Raw genomic sequence first — 21,282 nt, 5'->3', positions numbered from 1 at the left:
ATGAGGACTGAGAGCTCTGGGTTGCCCACATGTTTCTAGAGCTCTGGGCAGGGCTGACCATATGATCTGCAAAGCCTGGTGCAACATGAAAACGAGAGGGCCCCTTATTCAAACACTGTCCAGCATCTCAAGATGGTGGCAGCAGAGCAGCGAACCTCCTGCAGGCCCCAGACTGCAGGAAGCTGGCCCCAGCCCAGGCTTCCCAAGACCTCCCTCCCAGTCCCATTCAGTTTTGTCCTTCTGCTCAGGCTCACCCAAATTGGTTTATTCCTTGCAATTTGCAAGTCCGAACATCCTCTCTCTCTTCAAGAAAGGATTTCGATGCGAATCAAATGACAGAAAGCCTCAGAGCCTCTGCACCCACCTGTCAGTGTTATCCACGGGGGTCCCCTTGCCCCCAAGCCCGCAGTAGCAGCCATATCCATAATATGAGAAGAAGGCACTCCGCCCTGTGATGTGCTTGACCATCCTTTGAAACTGCCAGAAGCTGCTGTGCGTGGGGGCCATCACTGACAAGAAGCAAATATGGAAGAAGGGAAGACGTGATGAGAAAGATTGCTTTCACATCCCCTAGCCAGAGCCCCCTAAACTGGACACCAGCCCCTTTAATGGGGACGAAAGAGGATCAGTCGGCCGCATCACACAGCTAGTTTCTTGCTAACCCAGGAGGAGAACCCAGTTTCCAGGACGTTTGGGACAATGCTGCCAACTACAGTCTTCTCCCCACAGTAAAAGACCACCATCCCGTGCAGAAACACCCTCAGGTCTGATGTTAATCATTAACAAGAAAGGTTCAAAGCCAGAAATGCCAGTCCCTGCAAAAATCGCCACGGCTTTTACAATCTCACAGGAGAAATGGAATACTTAAGAGGCAGAAAAAGCTGTCCTCAATTCATTTTTTTAACAGCAAATACAGGCAGCACAGTGGTAAAGAATCCCCCTGCCAGCGCCGGAGACGCAAGAGATGCAGGTTCCATCCCCGGCTAGAGAAGGTCCCCTGGAGGAGGGAATGGCAACCCACTGCAGTATTCTTGCCTGGGAGATTCCATGGGCACAAGAGCCTGGCGGCCCATAGTCCATGGGGTCCCAAAGAGTCAGACATGAATGAGCACACACACACACACACACACACACAAGAACTTAGCAATTTTACTTCTACAAAGTGCTCAGGAAAGTGAGGAGTATATATATATATATATATATATATAGAGAGAGAGAGAGAGAGAGGAATGTTTGCTGCAGCATTATTTGTGATATCAAAAAATTGGAGACTACCCACATGCCTACTGACAGGGAGATAATAACTAAATGACGTCTTGAAAACATACTACTTTTAATAGCAGTATCACTAGGCAGTGGGACTGAGGAAGTAGGTGGAGAAAAAAACAGGCAACATTTATCTTAAATACTTTTATGCTGCCTGATTATATATATTTTTTACAACAAGCCTATATTATTTTCTATTGAAATGTTGGCAACATATGTATTCAAAGGCCTGAGTGTATGTCAATCTCTCAGTCATGTCTGACTCTTTGGGACCCCATGGACTGTAGCCCACCAGTCCATGGGATTCTTTAGGTAAGAATACTGGGCTGGGTTGCCACTTCCTCCTCCAGGGGATCTTCCTGACCCAGGGGTCAAACCCATGTCTCCTATCCCAGGGGATTTTCCGGACTCAGGGGTCAAATCTTCGCCTCTTTCGTTTCCTCTTTCGTATCCAGGTGGATTCTTTACCACTGCCCCACCTGGGAAGCCCAGACAGGCCTAAAAGGATGTATATCAAACTCTGAAGACTGTTTACATCGAAATGGATAAGGGTCTGTGAAAGATGAGAAGGGATTTTATCTTGTTACTCCACACTAATGTATTTCACATTGTAATTACAAATGAATCTTAGTTTTACAATAAAAATAAAAACATGAAGAAGAAAACCCAAAATGGGAGGTTTAGGGAGATTTTCCCAGGAGCCCTCCCATCTCTTTCTGTGACTTTGGATGCCTTGTGATCCCACACAGTGCGGCGGGGGCCCAAGCCTAGGGGCAGGCTCTGCTGCCGGAGCAGCACCTGGAGAGAGGGTAGGACCATACTGAGACTCCGCTCCTGGGGCGCATGGAGCGGGGGGCGGGGGGCGGGGTGCAGCAGTGGTCCTTCCTGCACACAGATCCCCTGCCTCTAACATCATGATCTTGAAAACTGCCTTCCACCACTGACTAAGTGAACCAGGACCCCATTTTTGACATTTTGATTTGGGAACCCAAAAGCGATTGTTTCACAGCTGGAATGGATAGAAAAATGGATTTGGGCAAATCTCCACTCATCTAATCAAAGCAACACGTCAGAGAGTTTTCCAGCAAACCCAACACTGTTTCCCAGTAAGTTCTCTTTCACTTTGCAGAGATCTGTAATCTGATCTCCTGGAAGCAATGACTTATAATTACCCATTATTCCATAGGTCACCGTAAGAATGCCTTTCTGAGGAGAATTAATCATTCCTAAACTAGCTAGATGAGATGGCTGGATGGCATCCCTGACTCGATGGACGTGAGTCTGAGTGAACTCCGGGAGTTGGTGATGGACAGGGAGGCCTGGCGTGCTGCGATTCATGGGGTCGCAAAGAGTCGGACACGATTGAGCCACTGAACTGAACTGAAACTAGCTAGATATATATCCACGCTTTTGTTCTGGAATCCATACGGCTTTAAATGAAGGCAACTTAAGATGCAGAAAACAAACTAGGGTTACCAGGGAGGCCAGAGGAGAGGGATAAATCGGGAGACTGGGGCTGACACAGACACGCCACTGCATATAAAACACATGACTAAAAAGAGCCTACTCTAGCACAGCGAACTCCACTCCACACTCGGCAACGGCCTGGGTGGGAAAGAATCTGCAAGAGAGAGGGCATGTGTACATGCGGTATAACACGTGTACATGCATGCATAATCACATGCTATGCAGGGAAACCAACACAGCATCGTAAATCAACTATATGCCAATAAAAGTTAATTTAAACATAAGTAAATAAGGGCAACCAGCACCCAAAGACTCCTGAAAGGTATGTGTGTGATACAACAGTGGCCGGATGTCCTCTTTCTTAGCAAAAGCTTAGCAACCTTTGATTTGCTAAATGTTCTGTGAGATCCCAGCACTGGGCTGAGTGCTTTGTGCAGAAGCCGCAGAAGGAGGACTTCGGTGGGGGCCCACTTCACTCCAGATTCCCCTTTGAGCGACAACTGATTCCCCTCACCTGACGCCACCTGAGGAGGGGTCGCCCCAGACACAGACACCTTGGAGCTCGCCCCGCTGTAACTACTTACAGCAGGAAGCAAAGACCACGATAACCCCGAAGACCTTCATTCCCGAGGAGCTCAGGCGGCCCAAGGCGCCACAACCACACCGTCCTCTGTTTCCGAGGGCTCTGCCCGCTGAAGTCCTATTTGGGGAGACAATGACCAAAATGAGGAACGCTACGTGGTACTGAAACCCACAACTACAGCGCAGGTCTTCAAAAGCCCTCAGTGGGGGGCTCCAAGCAAAGAGACCTTTTTAAACCTAATCACCTCTGAATATGATTCCCCCTCAGGTATTTAGACCTAAATATAAAGATAAGAATGGTTCAATTGTTTGAAAAGTCCAAGTTTTCTTTTTTTTAAAATTTCTTTCTCTGGTAACACTAAGCCTTCACCCTTGTTTAGTTTTCTTTTGAAGAGTCAGTATTTCCTGTGGTGCCAAGTTGACAGGCAATGCTATACGGCTCGTGATGGAAATCCAGTGTGGGAAAGTCTGGCCCAGTGTGGGAAAGTCTGGCCTCATTTACATGGCAGTCCCCCTGGGTTTTCCTTCCTTGATGACCAAGTAACTTATCCATAAACTTAGCTCCTCTGAATCCCAGTTTCCTCTCCTAAAGAGACTAAAATTCCCTATCAATCATTTCAAACATTTATTAAGAAATTAGTTGGAATCTTAAAAAAATTATACAAATGAACTTATTTGCAAAACAGAAATAGACTCATATTCATAGGAAACAAACTAATGACTACCAAAGAGGGAAGTGGGGGGTGGATGGACAAATCAGGAGTTTGGGATTAACAGGCACACACTATCGTAAATAAAATAGACAACCAACAAGGACCTACCACACGGCACAGGGAACTCTACTCAGCACTCTAATGACCTACATGGGGGAAGAATCTGAAAAAGAACAGATAGATGCCTAACTAGACGGGGCTTCCCTGGCGGCTCAGATGGTAAAGCGTCTGCCTGCAGTGCAGGAGACCCAGGTTCAATCCCTGGGTCGGGAAGATGCCCTGCAGAAGGGAATGGCTACCCACTCCAGGATTCTTGCCTGGAGAATCCCATGGACAGAGCCTGGGGTTGCTACAGTCCATGGGGTCACACAGAGTCAGACACGACTGAGCGACTAACACATACCCAAGTCATTCTGCCGTCACCTGAAACTAACACAGCATTGTAAATGAATTATACCTCAATAAAAAAAAGAAAAAACACTTCGCAGATCACTTATCACACCTATTTATTTCCAATAAAGTAAATTCTTTGTACAGAAGAAATAAAAACAAACTAGTAGATGCCAGGTGCTATTTTCCTTAAGGGCTTGAGATGTGTTACATTATTTAATCCTCACAATAACCTGAGAAACTCTATTATCAGTTTCGAGATGGAGAAACTGAGGCCCATGAGTTTGGACAACTTCCTCCTGCTCACAAAGCCCCCTACTGCATAGACTTGTGCAGATCAACTAAATAAAGCAAGTAAAACAGATTGGCACTGTAAAATGCTGTACCAGGTGACCACACCCTTCTTGTTACTATTAGCAACGGTGCATGCGTACCTGCTCAGTCACGCATGACTCAGCAACCCCATGGACTGTAGCCTGCCAATCTCCTCTGTCCACGGGATTTTCCTGGTTAGAATACCGGAGTCGGTTGCCATCCCCACTCCCAGGGGGGTCTCCCAGACCTAGGGGTCGAACCTGCGTCTCGTGCATTGGCAGGCAGATTCTTCACCTCTGAGCCACCTGGGAAGTTCATTAGCAATGGTAATGGTAGCCATAACCGGCACATGTCTCCCAGGATGACAGAGCAGGATGTGGGCTCAGGGTCCCATGTCCTCACATGGAGTCCTGTGGCAAAGTTTCCCAAGAAAATTTCAAAACCAAGCGTCCTGCTCGAGCATTCTGGGAGAATTTGCTACTTTTGCCCTCACTGGCAAGATTCTGGTAGATGATGAGAGGCTGGGCTGTGACCGGGCCTGGTCCCAGCCAGCCTTCAGCTCAGATGCTGCAATGTTTTTAAATTAGGTTCCATCTTACAGGCTGACTTCCTTTGTTTCTTTTGAGTGTGAAAAAAAAAATAACTGTGTGATGGTTTAGCCCATGATGAAGGGACTCATATTTTTCAAAAGAGCGAGTGATGACACTTTGGTGAGAAGAAGAAAGGGACCTGGGTGCATTTCTGGCGATGAGATAGTACAGGCTCTTAATAAGCATCAACTATTCCCTGGTGGCTCAGCGGTAAAGAATCCACCTGCAATGTAGGAGGCCTGGTTTTGATCCCTGGGTCAGGAAGATCCCCTGGAGGAGGAAATGGCAACCCACTCCAGTATCCTTGCCTGGAGAATCCCATGGACAGAGGAGCCTGGAGGGCTATAATCCATGGGGTCTCAGAGTCGGACATGACTGAAGCAACTTAGCACACACATACCTTCCTCTAAGGAGACAAGATTGTGGCCCCAGGAGGGCCTCCAAGCTGGTTAGAAACCAAATAGGTACAGACCATATCTGGATCAAAAGCACCCCATGGGAAGAGAGTCTGCTTGGCTCTCCATTGCTTCCTGAATGCTTGGCACAGTCTCTGGCAGGCCCCCTCTTTAGGGATGGGATATCAGCTGCTCTGACACTCTCACTCACTCGCTGGGATCTGCCCCTGTCTGCTCCAAGGTTGTGACCCTACCCGGCCATGATGGAAAGAGTAGCCCCTGGAGGTGATGATTTAAAGGACCAAGTCCCCAGGACGTTGAGAAAAGGGAATTCTTGGGCACTGCTGACGGGAACGTAAATTGGTGTAGCCAAACAGTGTGGAGGTTTCTCAAAATGTTAAAAATAGAACTACCATCAGTTCAGTTCAGTTCAGTCGTGTCTCAATCTCAACCAATCTCAATCTGAATCTCAAACGAGTCTCAGTCGTGTCTGACTCTTTTTGACCCCACGGACTGCAACACGCCAAGCTTCCCTGTCTATCACCGACTTCCGGAGTTTATTCAAACTCATGTCCATTGAGTCGGTGATGCCATCCAACCATCTCATCCTCTTTCATCCCCTTCTCCTCCTGCCTTCAACCTTTCCCATCATCAGGGTCTTTTCCAATGAGTCAGTTCTCCGCATCAGGTGGCCAAAGTATTGGAGTTACAGCTTCAGCATCAGTCCTTCCAATGAATATTCAGGACTGATTTCCTTTAGGATGGACTGGTTGGATCTCCTTGCCTCACTACCATATGATCCAACTACTCCACTTCTGGGTAGTTATCCAAAGAAAACAGAAACACTAATCTGAAAAGACATATGACCTTTATATCCACTGCAGCATTATTTACAATAGCCAAGATATGAAGCAACCTAAGCATTCCTTAACATGTATATATAATGAAATATTGTTCAGTTGCTACGTCATGTCCAACTCTTTGCAACCCTATGGACTGAGGCCCTCCAGGCTCCTCTGTCCATAGGGTTTTCCAAGCGAGAATACTGGAGTGGGTTGCCATTTCCTTCTCCAGAATGAAATACTACCCAGCCATAAAAAACTAAATTGTTTGCCATTTGCAACAACATGGATGGGCCTAGAAGATATTAGGCCAAGTGAAATGTCATACAGAGAAAGACAAGTGCCATATGATTCCAGCTATATGTGGTATCTGAAACAGAAAACAAATGAACAGAAACAGTCATAGATACAGAGAACAGACAGGTGGTTTCCACAGGGAAGGGAGGTGGGGTTGGGCGAAGGAGGTGAGGGCATTGAGAGGCATGGACTTCCAGGTATCAAATGGCATGGGGATGTAACACACAGCATAAGGACTATAGTTAATAACGCTGTGATAATTTCGTGTGGTGACAGATGGTTAACAGACTTTATCACGGTCACCATTGCACAGCATGTTTCATCAGCCACGACAGTGGGCTCCTGAAATTAACATGATACTGTATGTCAACTATACTTCAATAAAAAAATAAATAAAGGGCGGCCCCCTTGTCTCCTCCCGGACATCTCTGAAAGGCCAGCCCAGGCCCTGAGCGCCCTGGGGGACCACTTGTGGCCTCAGCAGCTGCCTCCAGGTGTCAGCTTCTCCCGCTCCCCAACTCTGCGGCGTCCACTTTTGCACAGGTGTTCTCTCCAGGGAGCCTCCCGGGGCTGCACCCCTCCGCCTGAGCCTGGGTCCAGGGAGGCCAGCCTACGAGAGTGATGTGTGTGCCCTCTAGTGGCTGAGTAAATAAACGCTTTCGAGCTCAGAGAAGGGAGCTCTGGACTCAACTCCGAAAGGAAGGAGGCATTTAGGGGGGCCTTGAATGACCTCGTTTGTTTTCTGCATCTGTTTACTCCTCACTGCAACCCTTCCAGGACCTATCACTTCTTCACTTGACAGTTGAGACGCCAACTCAGAGGGGAGACATGGCCTGAAAGAGACCCACGCGGCTTACCAAGTTGCGGGGTGCGGGGGGCGGGGGGGCAGGACAAGCCTACGTCCCAACTCCAAATCCAGCGCTCCTTCCGCCTCGCTGGGCGCCCACTGCCTAGACCTCTTGCCCATGAGGCCCTTTGAAGGCTACAGAGCTTTTCCACAGACACTGACCTCCACAGCTACAACTTAGGCAAGACGGACATGGTCCTCTCCCTTTGACTAATCGTTTACGGGGGATCTGAACCAAAGCCAAGAGCACAGGATCAGAGGCATAGAGACTTGATGAAGGGGGAGACGGAGGGAGCCGTGGGCAGGCGGGTCCCTAAGAGCAACTCTCTCTCCAACCCATCAATTCATCTTCCGTGGACAGTGATAAAACATTGCTCGGTTTTTTCTCCCCATGGAGAACAGAAGGAGGAAGGAGCCTGCAAGGTCCGTAAGGGTCACCATTATGCTGTTCATCTGGAGTCCAGCTAGCCCTGTGCCTGGCACCAGCTAGTACTAAAAAAGATGGCTAACGTGTATCACGTTTACTTTCCACGTGGCACAATTCTGAGCACTTCACATATATTTACACATTAAGTCCTCATATCTAGTCCTCAGCTAGATAAGTACTACCATTATCTTTGTTTTTCTGATAAAGAAAAGTAGACGTGGAGAGATGTGCAGTAATCAATATTTGAGGATCGAATGAATGAACGGTCCGAGTCCTACCATGCTTCAAGTCTCATAAATAAAAGCAAAGCTGCAACCATGGAGGACCAGAATGGGGCTAAGCCTGGCGCAGATGGTCCACCGCAGTGCATGGGCGATGGGACGGAGACTGGCAGAGGTTAGGTGTGTTGCCCTGCACACTGGCAGAGCCAGGGCTTAATCCAAGGGCGTCTCAGTCTGCTATCTTTTGTCTGCCACATTATGAGGCTTATGGGCTCTTAGTTCCCCAGCCAGGGATCGACCCCAGGGCCCCTGCATCTGATCATCAGGGAACTCCCCAGGTGTGTCTGACTCCAAACTCAGCACCCCGAACCCCCTTAGCCGTTCTCTTGCTGACCCGCGGGTCACTGAGCCAAGCCCTCTAACAATCCAAAACACGGCTGAGAAAACAAAACTGAAGACAGCCCTGAGCATCCAAGCACACGGCACAAGGTTCTTACGGTCGACAAAATTCTGGCAGGAGAATCAGCCTCTTTTTCTCAGACGCAGAAGTAGGACGGGCATGACAAAAGGAGCGGCCGCTCTTAGCAGGAGGCAGGGGAGACGGAGGAATGATTAAAAGGATAACTGACCGAGCCCGTGAACCTGGGGCTGTGAGCGCGGGGCAGATGGCTGCAGTCACGTCAACAGTGTTTCACCTGGGGTGTAGTTAATGCCTTGCAAGCCCCGGGTAAACGTTGCATTGTGCAGAGTCGGCCACTTCTTGGCAGAGCCGCTGAAGCTCCCCCGAGCCTCAGCGTCTTCATCTGTGGGGCGGAGACAATAAGCTGGCCCCCCACGGACTGCCGGCAAGACTCAGCAAGCTCCCGATGGTGAAAGCACTTGGTCAACAGTAGCCAAGGTGAGTTACCATGCCTGGTATGCTTTGCTGAAGAACACTGGGAAGTAGGCGATACATTTTTGGATATTTTCCAACCATATGGCAGAGATAATATTTTTAAAAAACACCAGCTACAGTACTTCAAGGGGCAAATTTCATTCTCTAGAAACTTCTCTTGCAGTGCCCTCAGGAAGCTGATTCATCAGGAGGCAAGACTAACTGTGCCAGTCTCTTGGCCTCTTTACCAAAAGACCCGCCCAGCTGACCTTCTGCTTCAAGGCTGTGATCTCAATAGACTTGTCGAATGAGACTGAGGACAGACAGACTGGGCCACGGGGGCACAGACGCCAAAATCCCCAAGTCTCTAGTTGAAAAACAAACAAACGAAAAGGCCAATTGGTCTCTGGGGACAAGCTGCTAAGAAACTGAAGCTCCTGCCTTCAGCCCAGCCCTGGGAGAGGTTATTTCCACTTCAAGCCACATACCCTCAGGGGGGATACCAATGGGCAGCGTGCAGGATCTCTCGTAGAAACGTCAGCTGTGCAATCAACATCACCACTGCCCTTACTCTAATTCTCATTTGCTACGCTCCCACCACAAAGCAGCGGACATAGACGCAGGCAACTTCCTGCCCACAGGGAGCTCATAACCGCCTGAAGGGGAGGTGCCCTATGAACCGAGAACAACAGCGCAATGGACTTAACTCTCACCGAGCATTTACTACCGGCCACACACTGTGCTAAGACCTGTACACGCATTATCTCATCTCAGCCTCACAACAATCCAATTCTTATCATCTCACTCTAAGATGTGAAACTGAGGTCCACAGAAGTTAAAGCATTTACCCAAGGTGGCCAGCTAGCAAGTGGTAGAGCTGGAATTCAGACTCAAGCCTTGACCCCAGAGGTCACACCTGCCACCTCTCTTCCAGCACAAGAGGCGGGTACAGGGCAAGTGCCAGGTGGGGCGCCAGGGGTGAGAAGAGGCGCAGGGTACACAATGGGCTTTGGAATCAGCCAAACTGGGGTTCTAACACTTCTCTGCCAATCATTAACTTGGGGGGGCGCTGAGGCTCAATTGTTTTTTGCAACTACATTGGTAAGGAGGAGAGTGATGAAGATCAGAAGAGCTGACCTAGTAAAGTCCATGGTGCCATCTCTGGCAGGTTCCACTGGACTGAAAGGGATTAGAGAAAGCACAGGACGGTGTGGGGGGCGGGTATGGTCAGGAAAGGCTTCAAGAAAGTGGTGATTTTTAAGAAGAGTCTCAAAGGGTCAGTGAATTTGGATTAACTTCAAGGAAGGGACCAAGGTCCGGGCAGGCAGGCATGAAGACCCTGAAGATGAAAAAGCTGAGGGTGCATTTGGGGAACAAGCTGGCTGGAGCCCAGGAAGAGGGCTGGGAAGCAGAGAGACCCCGGGCTGGAAAGGAGGTGAGTCCACAGGCACCCCACAGGGCAGTGATCCATGGCCCTGTTTACTGAGAATCCACCTTGTATGTGTGCCAGAGACCCGGAATTACAGGGTTCATCCTTTAAAGGCATCCTCTTCAAAGAAGGAGGCGAGACAAAGGCACAGAGTCAGCCTTCTCTTTAAAAAGCAGGCAGACACAGCAACTGGCTGGCCGGCCTCCTCTGCTTCCCTTCCCTGCAGCCTCCCCGCGCCCCCAGAGCTGTGCATTCCACAGCCCCTTGGAGCAAAAGGCACAGGCCGCTAAAGATGAAACAGACCCCAGGCATAAGCACCATTTCCCTGTGTGCCCACATGGGGATACATCCACACCCACAAACACACTCACTCACACACACAAACGGGGTGAGAAGCCAATTTGATTTTCCAAAGGATTGCATAATCCTTAGGTGATATTAAAATAGCTGATGAAGAATCCACTTTCATCTTTTTTGGGGTGGGCGTTGCAGGGCTGAAGAGCCTGGCTTAGATATTTTCTGACAGAATCATTTACAAGAAACAAGCCAGCAGCACAGAGCTGCAGAACCATCAGCTCCAAAAACCTCCACCTTCTGCACCCTCGTGGGTCCTGAGGTGCCTCCTTGGGTGTGCAGGGCGGGTGAGGGGGTGACCCGCGCAGGAAGCCTGCCCAGCCTAGGCCCCTCTCCAGCTGCTCCCGCAGAATGGGTGCTTCTTTTCTGAGATGGGAAGAGACACCTCTGGTGAAACAACCCCCTTCCTCAGGCCCCCGGAGAACCTCCCGTCCCTGCCAGTCACTTGTCTCATAACCACGTCCGGCCCGTGCTGCTCTTCCAGCCTTGGCTCAGACTGTGCCGAGAAGGATCTGCTTTGTAACTCCTTATGGCTGTGCGACTTGTCTTCTCAGCCAAGTGTGAACACCTTGCCGGAGGGTCAGGGCCGCGCTCCATTAGAGTCCTGGGTCCACGTATCTGAGCTAGCCACAGTAGCAAATGTATTGCCATCAGGCTACACAGTGAATCTGAACTCCTTCTTCTGATGATATACGGCTCTTGAATGTCTCCTAACACGATCGTCTAACAATCTGTGTGAAAGTGTTAGTTGCTCAGTTGTATCTGACTCCTTGTGACCCTGTGGCTTGTAACCCGCCAGGTTTCTCTGTCCATGGAATTCCCCAGGCAAGAATACTGGGGTGGGTTGTCACGCCCTCCTCCAGGGGATCTTCCCAACTCTGGGATCGAACCCGGGTCACCTGCATTGCGAACAGATTCTTTACTGTCTGAGCCACCAAGTCCTCGGATGATACAGTCACTAGTCATTCCTTTGGAATTTCAAGAGTCTAGAACAGGGCCTGGCAGACTAAAGAGTCCAGGGAGAACTCCTTCTGAGGCTCCCTTAGTTCCATCTTGGAAGAATATGTTCATCTATTAAGTTGGGATTTGAAGAATAGGTGGGCATGAGGCAAAGGAAGGGGATGAAGGGTTGCGGAGAGTGAAGAACGTTCCAGGCAGAGGAGCCAGCAGGAGCGAAGGTCTGGAGTGTGGGGAGGCTGTGGATGGGTGGGGCCCCGTGGACAGGGTGCAGGCTTCAGGGCAGCCCTGGAGCAGCCGTTGGTCTTAGAATCAGAGGATGGGTCCCCTCTCACTGGAACCGGAGGGAGAGAGAAAAGCAAGGAGACAGAAGTAGGCGAGTCTGCGGCTCTGAGGGCAGAGAGCTGAGGAAGCTTCCATCTGACGGCTTCTATTTTCTCTCTGAAGAGGGAGAAAGGTTATCTTCTGAGCAGGAGGAGGAACAGGGACAGGTGAGAGATTCCAGGAGAGAGGACAAGGTTTGAAACAGCCAGTGAGAAGAAAGGAGTCAGAACTGAGCTGGAAGGATTTCCGTGTTAAGGCTGAGGGTCCGGGTGAGGTTGGAGGCCGCACATGTCCGTGACATCACCGCCCGTCCGGATTTCTTCAGGACCTTGGTGTGGGTGGACTGGCTGGGGTTTCATCCGGTGGGAGCGATGGAAAGACCGCAGCACAGGGCACGGGCTCTGGCGAGGGAACAGCTGAGGCAACGGAGCTTGGATTCGCCAGGGTAGGGAAGACGCAGGTTGAAGGGGAGAAAGCAGGAAAGGCGACGAACCGGCCTCTGGAAGGTGTTGGAAGACAAGCATGGTAGAAGTGGCTGGAGTTAACCAAAGCAGAAGGAGCGGTCAGGAGGGCCAGCCGGCTGCAGATGTAGTTACAGGAGGGTTTTGGATGTGGCCTGGGAGCGGCAGGCTGATGGGGAAAGGAGGTCAAAAGGCAGCTGTTGGCAGGCTGCGCTGAGATAAGGCGCATACATTAGGCGGACAAGCGGTACCAGACCCAAACAGACGCCCTTACAACAGCGGCTGGGATTCGCGGGTTCCCAAGAATCAGCCAGTTCAGCAGCTTCGTCTGAAAACCCGGGACACTGAGGAGGGTCCGGGCCTAAGCCGCTGCTCACAAAAAGGGTCTGAGGCAGGCAGGAGGCCGCTCCCAGCCCTAGGCCAGGGCTCCCCTCGCCGGGTGCCCTCTCCCCGCAGGAGATGAGCGGCCAGGCAAGCGACGAGTGAAGAGAGGAGGCAGGGGAGGCCAGGCACGGGTCCCAACCCCAAGTCTCCCAGGGACAACCCCCTCCCCGCCACCGCGCCCAGCCCCGCCCCGCCCTCTCCGGCTGTTCCGGTCAGGCCGGAAGCACGTGGCCGCCCACCCGCGTGGTTGCCCGGGAGACCCGGGCTGTTTACCCGCGGGCTGGGCCCTGCCCCCGACCGCAGATGGAGCTGCGCCGGGAGGTGAGCGCGGCCGGCTGGGCCGCTGGGCGGGCCCCAGGGTCTGTCCTCTGCCTCCCCGGGGGCCTGGAGGGGCCAGACTCGAGCCCCGCAGGGCTCGTCGGTTCCCCCACCCCGGGGAAGGCCTCCCCAGAGCAGAGCCCAGGGGCGAACCCCGGGAGACAGGCTGGGGTTCCAGGAGGGAAGGGGCTACTCCCCAGGGGCAAAGCCAGCCCAGCTGGCCAGAGCTCACCGTTGCCGGAATGGGACGGTTTCCGGGCTCTGCTGAAGCCGAGGGGCCTTGGAAACCGTTGGGCCATGTCCTCCTGGCTGGGCAGTACAGACCGGACGCAGACTGAGAGGTACAGGCGGACGTCCTGTGACTCTGGCAGAGGCCGGAACCAGCTCTGAGCCTCCCCCAGACCAGTGCTCTGTCATCCAAGTCAATTGGCACTTTCTAGAGGCTCTTTCTTGCCCCTCCTCCCACATTGCTCCTGCTGCCCAAGCTTGCTTCCTTCTGGAGCTGCCTGTACTTGGAAAAGAATTGAGCTCTTCCCCTCCACCAACCCCTGATCACCGCTCCTCACTGCTGTTGGAATCATCCCCAATTCCTTTTCCAAATCTTTGATCACTTGGTGGCCTTGTGGTCCAGTTTCTCCACGCCCCCCCTTTTGAACTTGGCTCTCTGCGCAGGACAGTGTATTCTAATCATTAGTCCCGGGCAGAACTGGGAATGGTACCAAAGAGTTCTCATTTTCAGGCCAGCTGTCCTCTCCTGCTTCTTCTGAGTGTTTTCATCCTGAAAGCCTCACAGGGAGGGGTGGGGGTTGGCAAGGGAGAGTATTAACTGATAAACATTTTTAGAAGACCAATTCAAAACAAATGTATGTATCCTTGGTATATAACAGCAGATGGTATGTGGGTGCTTATTATTTTCTTGCATTTATCGTAGGCTTAGATTTGGGTTGTAAGTGATATAGGGTGGTTTGACCCGCTGTGGGGAGGTCGGGGCCTTTGGGAAGCAGGAATATGACTTTAGCTTCTCCAGTCAAAATTCTCCTTCTTTCCAGCTGATTTGGTAATTAATCCTAAGAAATGGGCACCTGTCCTTTGGTGGTTCCTTGGGAACGGTTATCAATGTTTGTTTTCTGACTCCTAGCAGGCCTCTGGGTACAGCTATTATGTTTTAAGTAAACAGGCCACTTGCCTATTCAGCTGGCAGCTTGGCAGAAGCCTACGCCTAGATCCTGTCAAAAATCACTTTGTGGTTGAGAGTGTGCCAGGCCTAGAGGTGGTGAGCTGAGCCTAGCAGGGCTGACGATGGCTGTGGCAGAAGCCTCCCAGGTAGAGCGTGAGACCCAAGGTGAGAATCGAAGGGCACCGCTGGCCCAGGTCCCCAGACACCTGTTTCCCCCACCTCCCCTCTCCCTGCAGGAGAAGCTGGGGAGAGTTGGTGTTCCCTCCATGTAGCAGATGGTCCCTGCACTCGCGAGGAGGCAGAGGGTTATGAAAGCAGGTTCGATGGAACGCTTTTACCTGAAGGAGGTGTTAATCTCTAAATAACCATGAGTGGGCTTAGAGGAATTAGTCATAATTGAGGATTTTTTCCCCTCTGAGATAGCTCAAAGTCATGTTATCTTATGACCAGGGTGTCTTGACTATGACACCCCCTGAACATGGATAATTATATAGCACCAAAAGGTATAGAAAGTGCATGCACACAGTCAAGTTTTACTGTTAAAAATAATCCAGCAGAGAGCCTGCGAGAACACATGACTTTCCTCATCAAAGTTGTTAAGGAAGAGGTTTCTAAGTTACCAAACTTACTGACAGTTAAACCTTCCCCAGGCATGTGTGGGAGTTAGAAGCCAAGTCTGTGATAATTCTGTAGAAGCTGTGGCGAATTAATAGCCCTTCCTCGAGGGGGGGAGGGTGGGCAGAGAGGGGGAGTCGGCTTCCCAGTTGAGCTTCTCTTTGGCAGAACAGTTGGGCAATTCTGACCTTCCCATGCCGCCCTGACTTCAGGTGCAGAGCTGCTTAATTACAAGTGAAAGGCTTTAAAATTAAAGGGGAAAAAACCCCACATTCTTCACAGTTGATCAGAAAATAGATTAAATTAACAAGGAGTTGGGCAGGCTTTTTTTTTTTTTAATGCTGAGAAGGCTCCCAAACTCCCCAGCAGCCAGATTGAGTGTGAAAGACGAAGTGGGAACTTGGGAGAGTGGAAAGGCTCAGGCTGTGAGCAGAGTGGAGTACACACAGGGCCTTGCAGTTAAGACAGAGCAGACTTTGAGCTGAGTAGGACTTAAGGAATACATAGGAATGTTGCATGTTTGTTTTAGCTGTGGTTTTAGTAGCGAGGAAGGCCATACACCCTCAGATTAGGCAGGGATAGTAGTATGCACAGAATGGGAATATTGGGGTGCAGAACTAAGAGGCTTTGAGTTGAGTCACTCAGGGTTGTGTGATGAAGGTAGCTTGGAGTAAGTCAATGAGAGATAAGTATACGATTAAAGTGTGGGACTGGGAGGACTTCTTGGTGGCCCAGCAGTTAGGACACTGTGCTTTCACTGCTGAGGGCCCAGGTTCGATCTGTGGTCAGAGAATTAGGATCCCACACACCTTGTGGCGTGCCCACAAATAAATAAATAAAATGTGGGAGAAGAAGGGACACATTAGAACACTTTTTTGGAGACAGTTTCATAAGCAGTAGCTCGTTGGAGTCCACCTTCTGGCATTTCTGAGCAGTGAGGGGGGTAGACATGGGGCCCGAGTGGACCCACCGGAGGACCTCCTGGAAAAGAACTCTGAGGCAGCTGGTAAGACTTTTGGACCTTAAATAATTGAAAGCACTAAACAAAGAGGAAGCCAAAAGCAGAAAAGCCTAAGCTTTTACAAGTCTGGTTTTTATGGCCTTCCCTACTCTGCTGCATATTACTGTCCTCCTGTTGCAGACAAAGAGACTGAGGTTTAGAGCTAGGTACATAATGTTTTCAAGGTCATGCAGCTACTTCTGTAGATAAAGAAAGCAATGTACCAGAAATGTCAACAGCTACTGAAGAAACAGAACGTGATCAGTGGTGGGGGAGAGGCCAAGCTTGGCCCTTGAGAATTGGGTATTACGGACCTGGGTTCTGTTTCTCAGGCTGCTTGATGGCCTTGGGGCAGCACTCTTCCTTTCTTTTTTTTTTTTAAATATTTGTTTACTTATCTGGCTGTGTCTGGTCTCAGTTGCATCACGTGGGACCTTTGATGCAGTGCACAGACTGGTTACAGCACGCAGGCTTAGTTGCTCCACGGATCCCCAAGCAGGGATGAAACCCACGTCCCCTGCATTGCAAGGTGGATTTGTAATCACTGGACCACCAGGGAGAGTCCCCACATTCTGTGTGGCTCACGAACTAACAGGGCTTCCCTGGTGGCTCAGACGGTAACAAATCTGCCTGCAAGGCGGGAGACCTGAGTTTGTTCTGGGTCGAGAAGATCCCCTGGAGGAGGGCAAGGCAGCCCACTCCAGTATCCTCGCCTGGAGAATTCCCACGGACAGAGGAGCACGACGGGCCTGCAGTCCGTGGGGCTGCACAGAGTCGGACACGACTGAGCATGAGCTAACAACCGTGTTTAATGGTTGAGAAAAATAGAAGACTCTTCCGTGCCACATGAAAAAGGGTACGAAATTCAAATGCCAGTGTCCAGAAAGGCAGTTTTCTTGGAGCAAAGCCACTCCCGTTCATTTCCACACTGTCGATGGCGGCTTTCACACTACACGGGCAGAGATGAGTAGCTGCGACAGACTGTGGCCCACAGAGCCGAAAATATTTACTCTCCAGCCATTTATGGAAAGGGACTGCCGGCCCCGGTCTGGAAGCTGAGTCCTCCCTGAGTTCTGGCCAGTGAGTGGACCAGCAGTGGGGTCTCCTCTCCTCGCCTAGCCTGGTGACTGAGGGCAGCAGAGGGTCATTGCATGAAGTGAGGTGCACCGAGCCACACAAGGTTGAATGAAAAGAAGCTCTGAGGAGATGGGAAAAGAGGGAGGAAAGGATAAAGGGAGGGAAAACCGGGGTGGCAGAGAGGGGCTCTTCCTCAGCGAGGACTGGGCCCCTCCTCTGTAAGGAGTGCACGCCGCTTGTGGGTCTAGCTTTCAAATCTTAAGTGAAGCTGAGCGTGGTTTCCTGGCTGGGCAACCGAACAGGATTCCTTGCCCTCTTTGGAACAAAGGGAGCCCCTGGTGGCTCAGACAGTCAAGAATCCACCTGCAATGTGGGAGACCTGGGTTCTATCCCTGGGTGGGGAAGATCCCCTGGAGAAGGGCATGGCAGCCCATTCCAGTATTCTTGCCTGGAGAATCCCATGGACAGAGGAGCCTGGCTGGCTGCAGTCCCTGGGATTGGAGAGTCAGACATGGCTGAGCATCTGGGCACTCCTGCTTCGTAGGCAATCTCCTGCAGGCCTCCTTCGCAGGCTTCCCAGGCGGGCTCCTCACCGCTGAGCCACCGGACCGCCCAGTCACTCTCTGGTGCGGCACCTTTGCTTTTGCCATACCAGTTGCTACTCTTTCAAAAGATGTTTGCTGTGGGTTTAACACCAGCCTCTTCTCACTGTAATATTTTGAGTTGCAGGGACTTGGGTTCACTGATACGTTCCAATGCCTGGAGTGCATGAATGAATGACTTGCAGCTTCTAGAGAGAAGCTGCTCTGTACCACCCCTCCCCCTGCCCCCACTGTGGCTGGTCCTTATGCTGGCCCGTGCAGAGTGGGACGGCTCAGGTCCAGAAGTCCCAGAACATTTAACCACGGCCTCCTCTTTTCTCCTGCTTCCTTAGGGCTGTTGAGAAGCTATGGCCACCGAAGCCCCTGTGACTATAGCCCCCCCTGAATGCAGCCCTGTTGGCAGCACGGCGACCGACAGCTTCCTTTGGCAGCCAGACTCACTAAACATGCATGTCACGAGGCCCAAGTCCGCCAAGGGACGTACTCGGCCAAGGCTGCACAAGCACCTGGGCACAGAGGGTTGTTCCGGCCGCGCCCCAGCTTCTCTACCTCCGGCCATTCCCTGCGAGTCGCCGAGCAGCCAGAAACCCGGAGCCTGCACCCCCGGATCTCCAGATCAGGGAGCCCCCAGTGAGATCCCAGAGCTGCTGCAGCAGGCGCCCTTTGGGGCGTCCTCTTCCCTCAATAAATACCCAGTCCTCCCTTCCATCAACAGAAGGACCCTGGAGGAGGGCGCCCTGGAGACTGTCGCTAAGAAGGCCGGCTCCCTGCGGCTCAGCAGCGCCCAGGCTCTTTCCCAGAAGGAGGCCTGCACCACGAAGGTGGGTGAAAAAGATCCCCAGGCTCAAACCTGTTCCCCAGAGAGGAGAGTCCTCGTGCGGACCGAGAGACAGACCTCCTCCAGGGCCGGAGACCTGAAAGAGCCATCAGATGAAGAGCCAAGGCTGCTGCTCGCCATCCGCTCACCCTCAGGCCGAAGGTTCGTCCGCCACTTCCGGCCAACTGATGACTTGCAGACCGTCGTGGCTGTGGCCGAACACAAGAACAAGGCCACCTACCAACACTGCGCCGTTGAGACGATGGAGGTGCCCAGGAGACGTTTCTCTGACCTCAGCAAGTCTCTGCAGGACTGTGGAATCCCCAACAAGTCGGTGCTGGGCATCTCCCAGGAAGAGGGGGAAGGTTGGTCCTGAGTCTGCAGCCATCAGACTGGGGTCCTGGGTGTCTCAGCGAGGTGCATGCATGGGTGCCACAGCCTCCCTGGCAGCTTGCTTCTAGGTGCCATATAGACCTGGTGCACCTGTGGCTCTTGGGATGCCCGCCCTCCAAGCTTCTTCAGAGCCGTGAAATCTACACATGCACCAAATGCGTTAAGAAGATTCTCTTCCTGTTGTTCAGTTCCCCCCAGCGCTGGAGTGAACTGGCAAGTGACCGAGGCTGCTCCCTGAAGAGCTCAGCCCTCCTTTGCTGCTCAGGTCCTTCCTGGAGCACCTGGTTGCCTTTGCAATGAACTTGCACTCGCTGGAAGCCAGTGGTTCGCCTTTCTGTATTTGATGCAGGATTAAACACTTCCCAGAGAGGATTCTGGTCTGTTAAATAACCAGGGTTGAGGAAGTACTGCACTGGCATTTGTGTTCCTTGCAGGCATCTTTAAGAAGCAGGCAGTTGACTTTGTTTGGGGAGCAGCCCCCTGCCAGTCTCGGGTGGCCCGAGTTCTCGGGGATTACCGTTTGTGTGAGGTGGTTTCAGGGGAAAGAATAGGTCTTTTGCTAATACAGATCCCCCAGCACACCAACTTTCCGAGAGTCCAAGAGCTGGAAAATAAATCCCTTCCATAAGCAGCGAGTAGCCAGGGGCCACTTTATATTTTTGACAGAGTCTGACCAGGTTTACAATTTTTGGAAGCTGCTCTCTGTGCACAAGATTTCCCCCAAACTGAGAAAAGCCAGCAGCATCTGCCATCCTTGGCATTTGCCAGTGGTGGTATCGTTTGCTTTTAAATGACACAAAAGCCCACAAGTCTGCACAAGTTTGTAGGAAAGGCCCCCTTGGCTGATCTAGGTGTGGATACGCTGTTTTATCCCCCAGTTTCAGGGGCTCCCAACTTCAAGCGCAAAGGCGCCCTGGAGGTAACACAGGTGCCCGCGTTCTCTGAATTAGAATCCCCTGGAGGGAGAGGGCACCTGGGTTTGGTGTTGCTTTGCTGCACCTGTGCTGAGACCACGTGCCCAAGTAAATGTCCGGTCAATCAGCATGATGCCTGCAGCTGTGTGGCAGACCCCTGAGCCTTGTTTTTCCAGCTCGGAAGTGCTGACGTGGAAATCTGCCAAAGTTTCCTCATATGGTGAGCTCAGCAAGGCTCCCATGTCGCATCTGGACCCCCTTTATGGCCAAATCGCCCTTCAGAGTGGGGAACACTTGTCCTCCCAGAGCCGTGCTGTCAGGAAGCCCTGAGTACTGATAAGCACCCCCGCTTGCTAGGTACACAGAGAAGGCAGGGCTTCTAGACGTATCGCAGCAAGTGCATGTCAGCACGTCTCTGGTGGTCCAGCAGATGAGACTGCAGGCTTCCAATGCAGGGAGCGTGGGTTCAGTCCCTGGTCAGGGGACTAAGATCCCACACGCTGCCAAAAAAGCAAAAGCAAAACCAAAAACAGGTGCATCTTGCGTGTAGATAAGGCCTGCAGTTGGAAATGTTACTTCCAGCGAATCAATAACACAGCCCCGGAGATTAACACCAGCATCATTTCTCTGAAGAAGGCTTGCCTTGTCCCAAACTGCATCCCACGCCACCCAGATCATTCTAGAATAGGCTATTTTGGAATGTTTTGCAACATTTCTTAATGCCATTTTGGTTAGCCGCTCCTCTGATTGCAAAGGTCAGCCAGGGAGGGCAGCGCCTTGGTCAGGCCCCCGCCACTGGCCCCATCCTCCGGCCGCTGATCCTGCATGGGGGCCAGGGGCCAGGTAACTCGTGCCTGGTACTCACAGTCCAGGAGTTTCGCCTCCCACCTGGGACTGGAACACAGAACTCTGCCTCTGATCTCCGAGGAAGATCAGGAGGAAGAGCCTCCCACGAAATCACACCTACTCTGTGGTAAGAATAAAATCCCACCCACCTGGGACTTGGTAATTTCTCCAGGCAGGAAATCTTTAGCAAACTGCAGTGAAATGGAGCATGCTTAAAGGAGTTAGAATGTTGTGCACTTAGGGATTTGCTGCTGCTACTAGCTTAGAATTTTGGGGTGGTGGGAAAAAAATTGGAACACATAAAGCATAGAAATATTTTAGTATATTTGGGGATCTGTTAATAAAGCTAGATTTGAAACTCCTTAATGAGCTTTTTTTGTGTGTGAGA

General features: G+C 51.4%; 2 protein-coding genes across 5 annotated transcripts in view; one reads left to right on the top strand and one right to left on the bottom strand.

Annotated features, from left to right (window-relative positions):
* The window catches only part of PLA2G2C (phospholipase A2 group IIC), a 26,615-nt gene extending 12,674 nt beyond the window's left edge, over positions 1-13,941 (bottom strand). Inside the window, exons 1-3 of one of the 2 annotated variants that reach the window (XM_052656843.1) lie at positions 13,686-13,941; positions 3,318-3,433; positions 365-509 (exon numbers count right to left, since the gene is read on the bottom strand). In XM_052656843.1, the coding sequence (XP_052512803.1) occupies positions 365-509; positions 3,318-3,433; positions 13,686-13,921 (497 nt within the window). In that variant the 5' untranslated portion in view covers positions 13,922-13,941. The remainder of the gene's footprint in view (positions 1-364; positions 510-3,317; positions 3,434-13,685) is intronic. The other variant, XM_052656851.1, reaches the window with a different exon arrangement.
* UBXN10 (UBX domain protein 10) lies at positions 12,100-21,282 on the top strand. Of its 3 annotated transcripts, none has more exons than XM_052656828.1 (2): positions 12,100-12,187; positions 18,257-21,282. In XM_052656828.1, exon 2 carries the CDS (start codon positions 18,272-18,274, stop codon positions 19,115-19,117), a length of 846 nt encoding a protein of 281 aa, XP_052512788.1. In that variant the 5' UTR covers positions 12,100-12,187; positions 18,257-18,271; the 3' UTR covers positions 19,118-21,282. The 3 variants fall into 3 exon arrangements, with proteins under 3 accessions (XP_052512788.1, XP_052512782.1, XP_052512794.1); XM_052656822.1 differs by lacking the exon at positions 12,100-12,187 and adding an exon at positions 13,393-13,456; XM_052656834.1 differs by lacking the exon at positions 12,100-12,187 and adding an exon at positions 13,699-13,794.

Source organism: Budorcas taxicolor, chromosome 2, assembly GCF_023091745.1.
Source record: "Budorcas taxicolor isolate Tak-1 chromosome 2, Takin1.1, whole genome shotgun sequence".
NCBI classification, from domain to species: Eukaryota; Metazoa; Chordata; class Mammalia; order Artiodactyla; family Bovidae; genus Budorcas; species Budorcas taxicolor.
The sequence above is the reverse complement of the archived record's forward strand: the minus strand, read 5'-3'. Positions and strand labels throughout refer to the sequence as shown.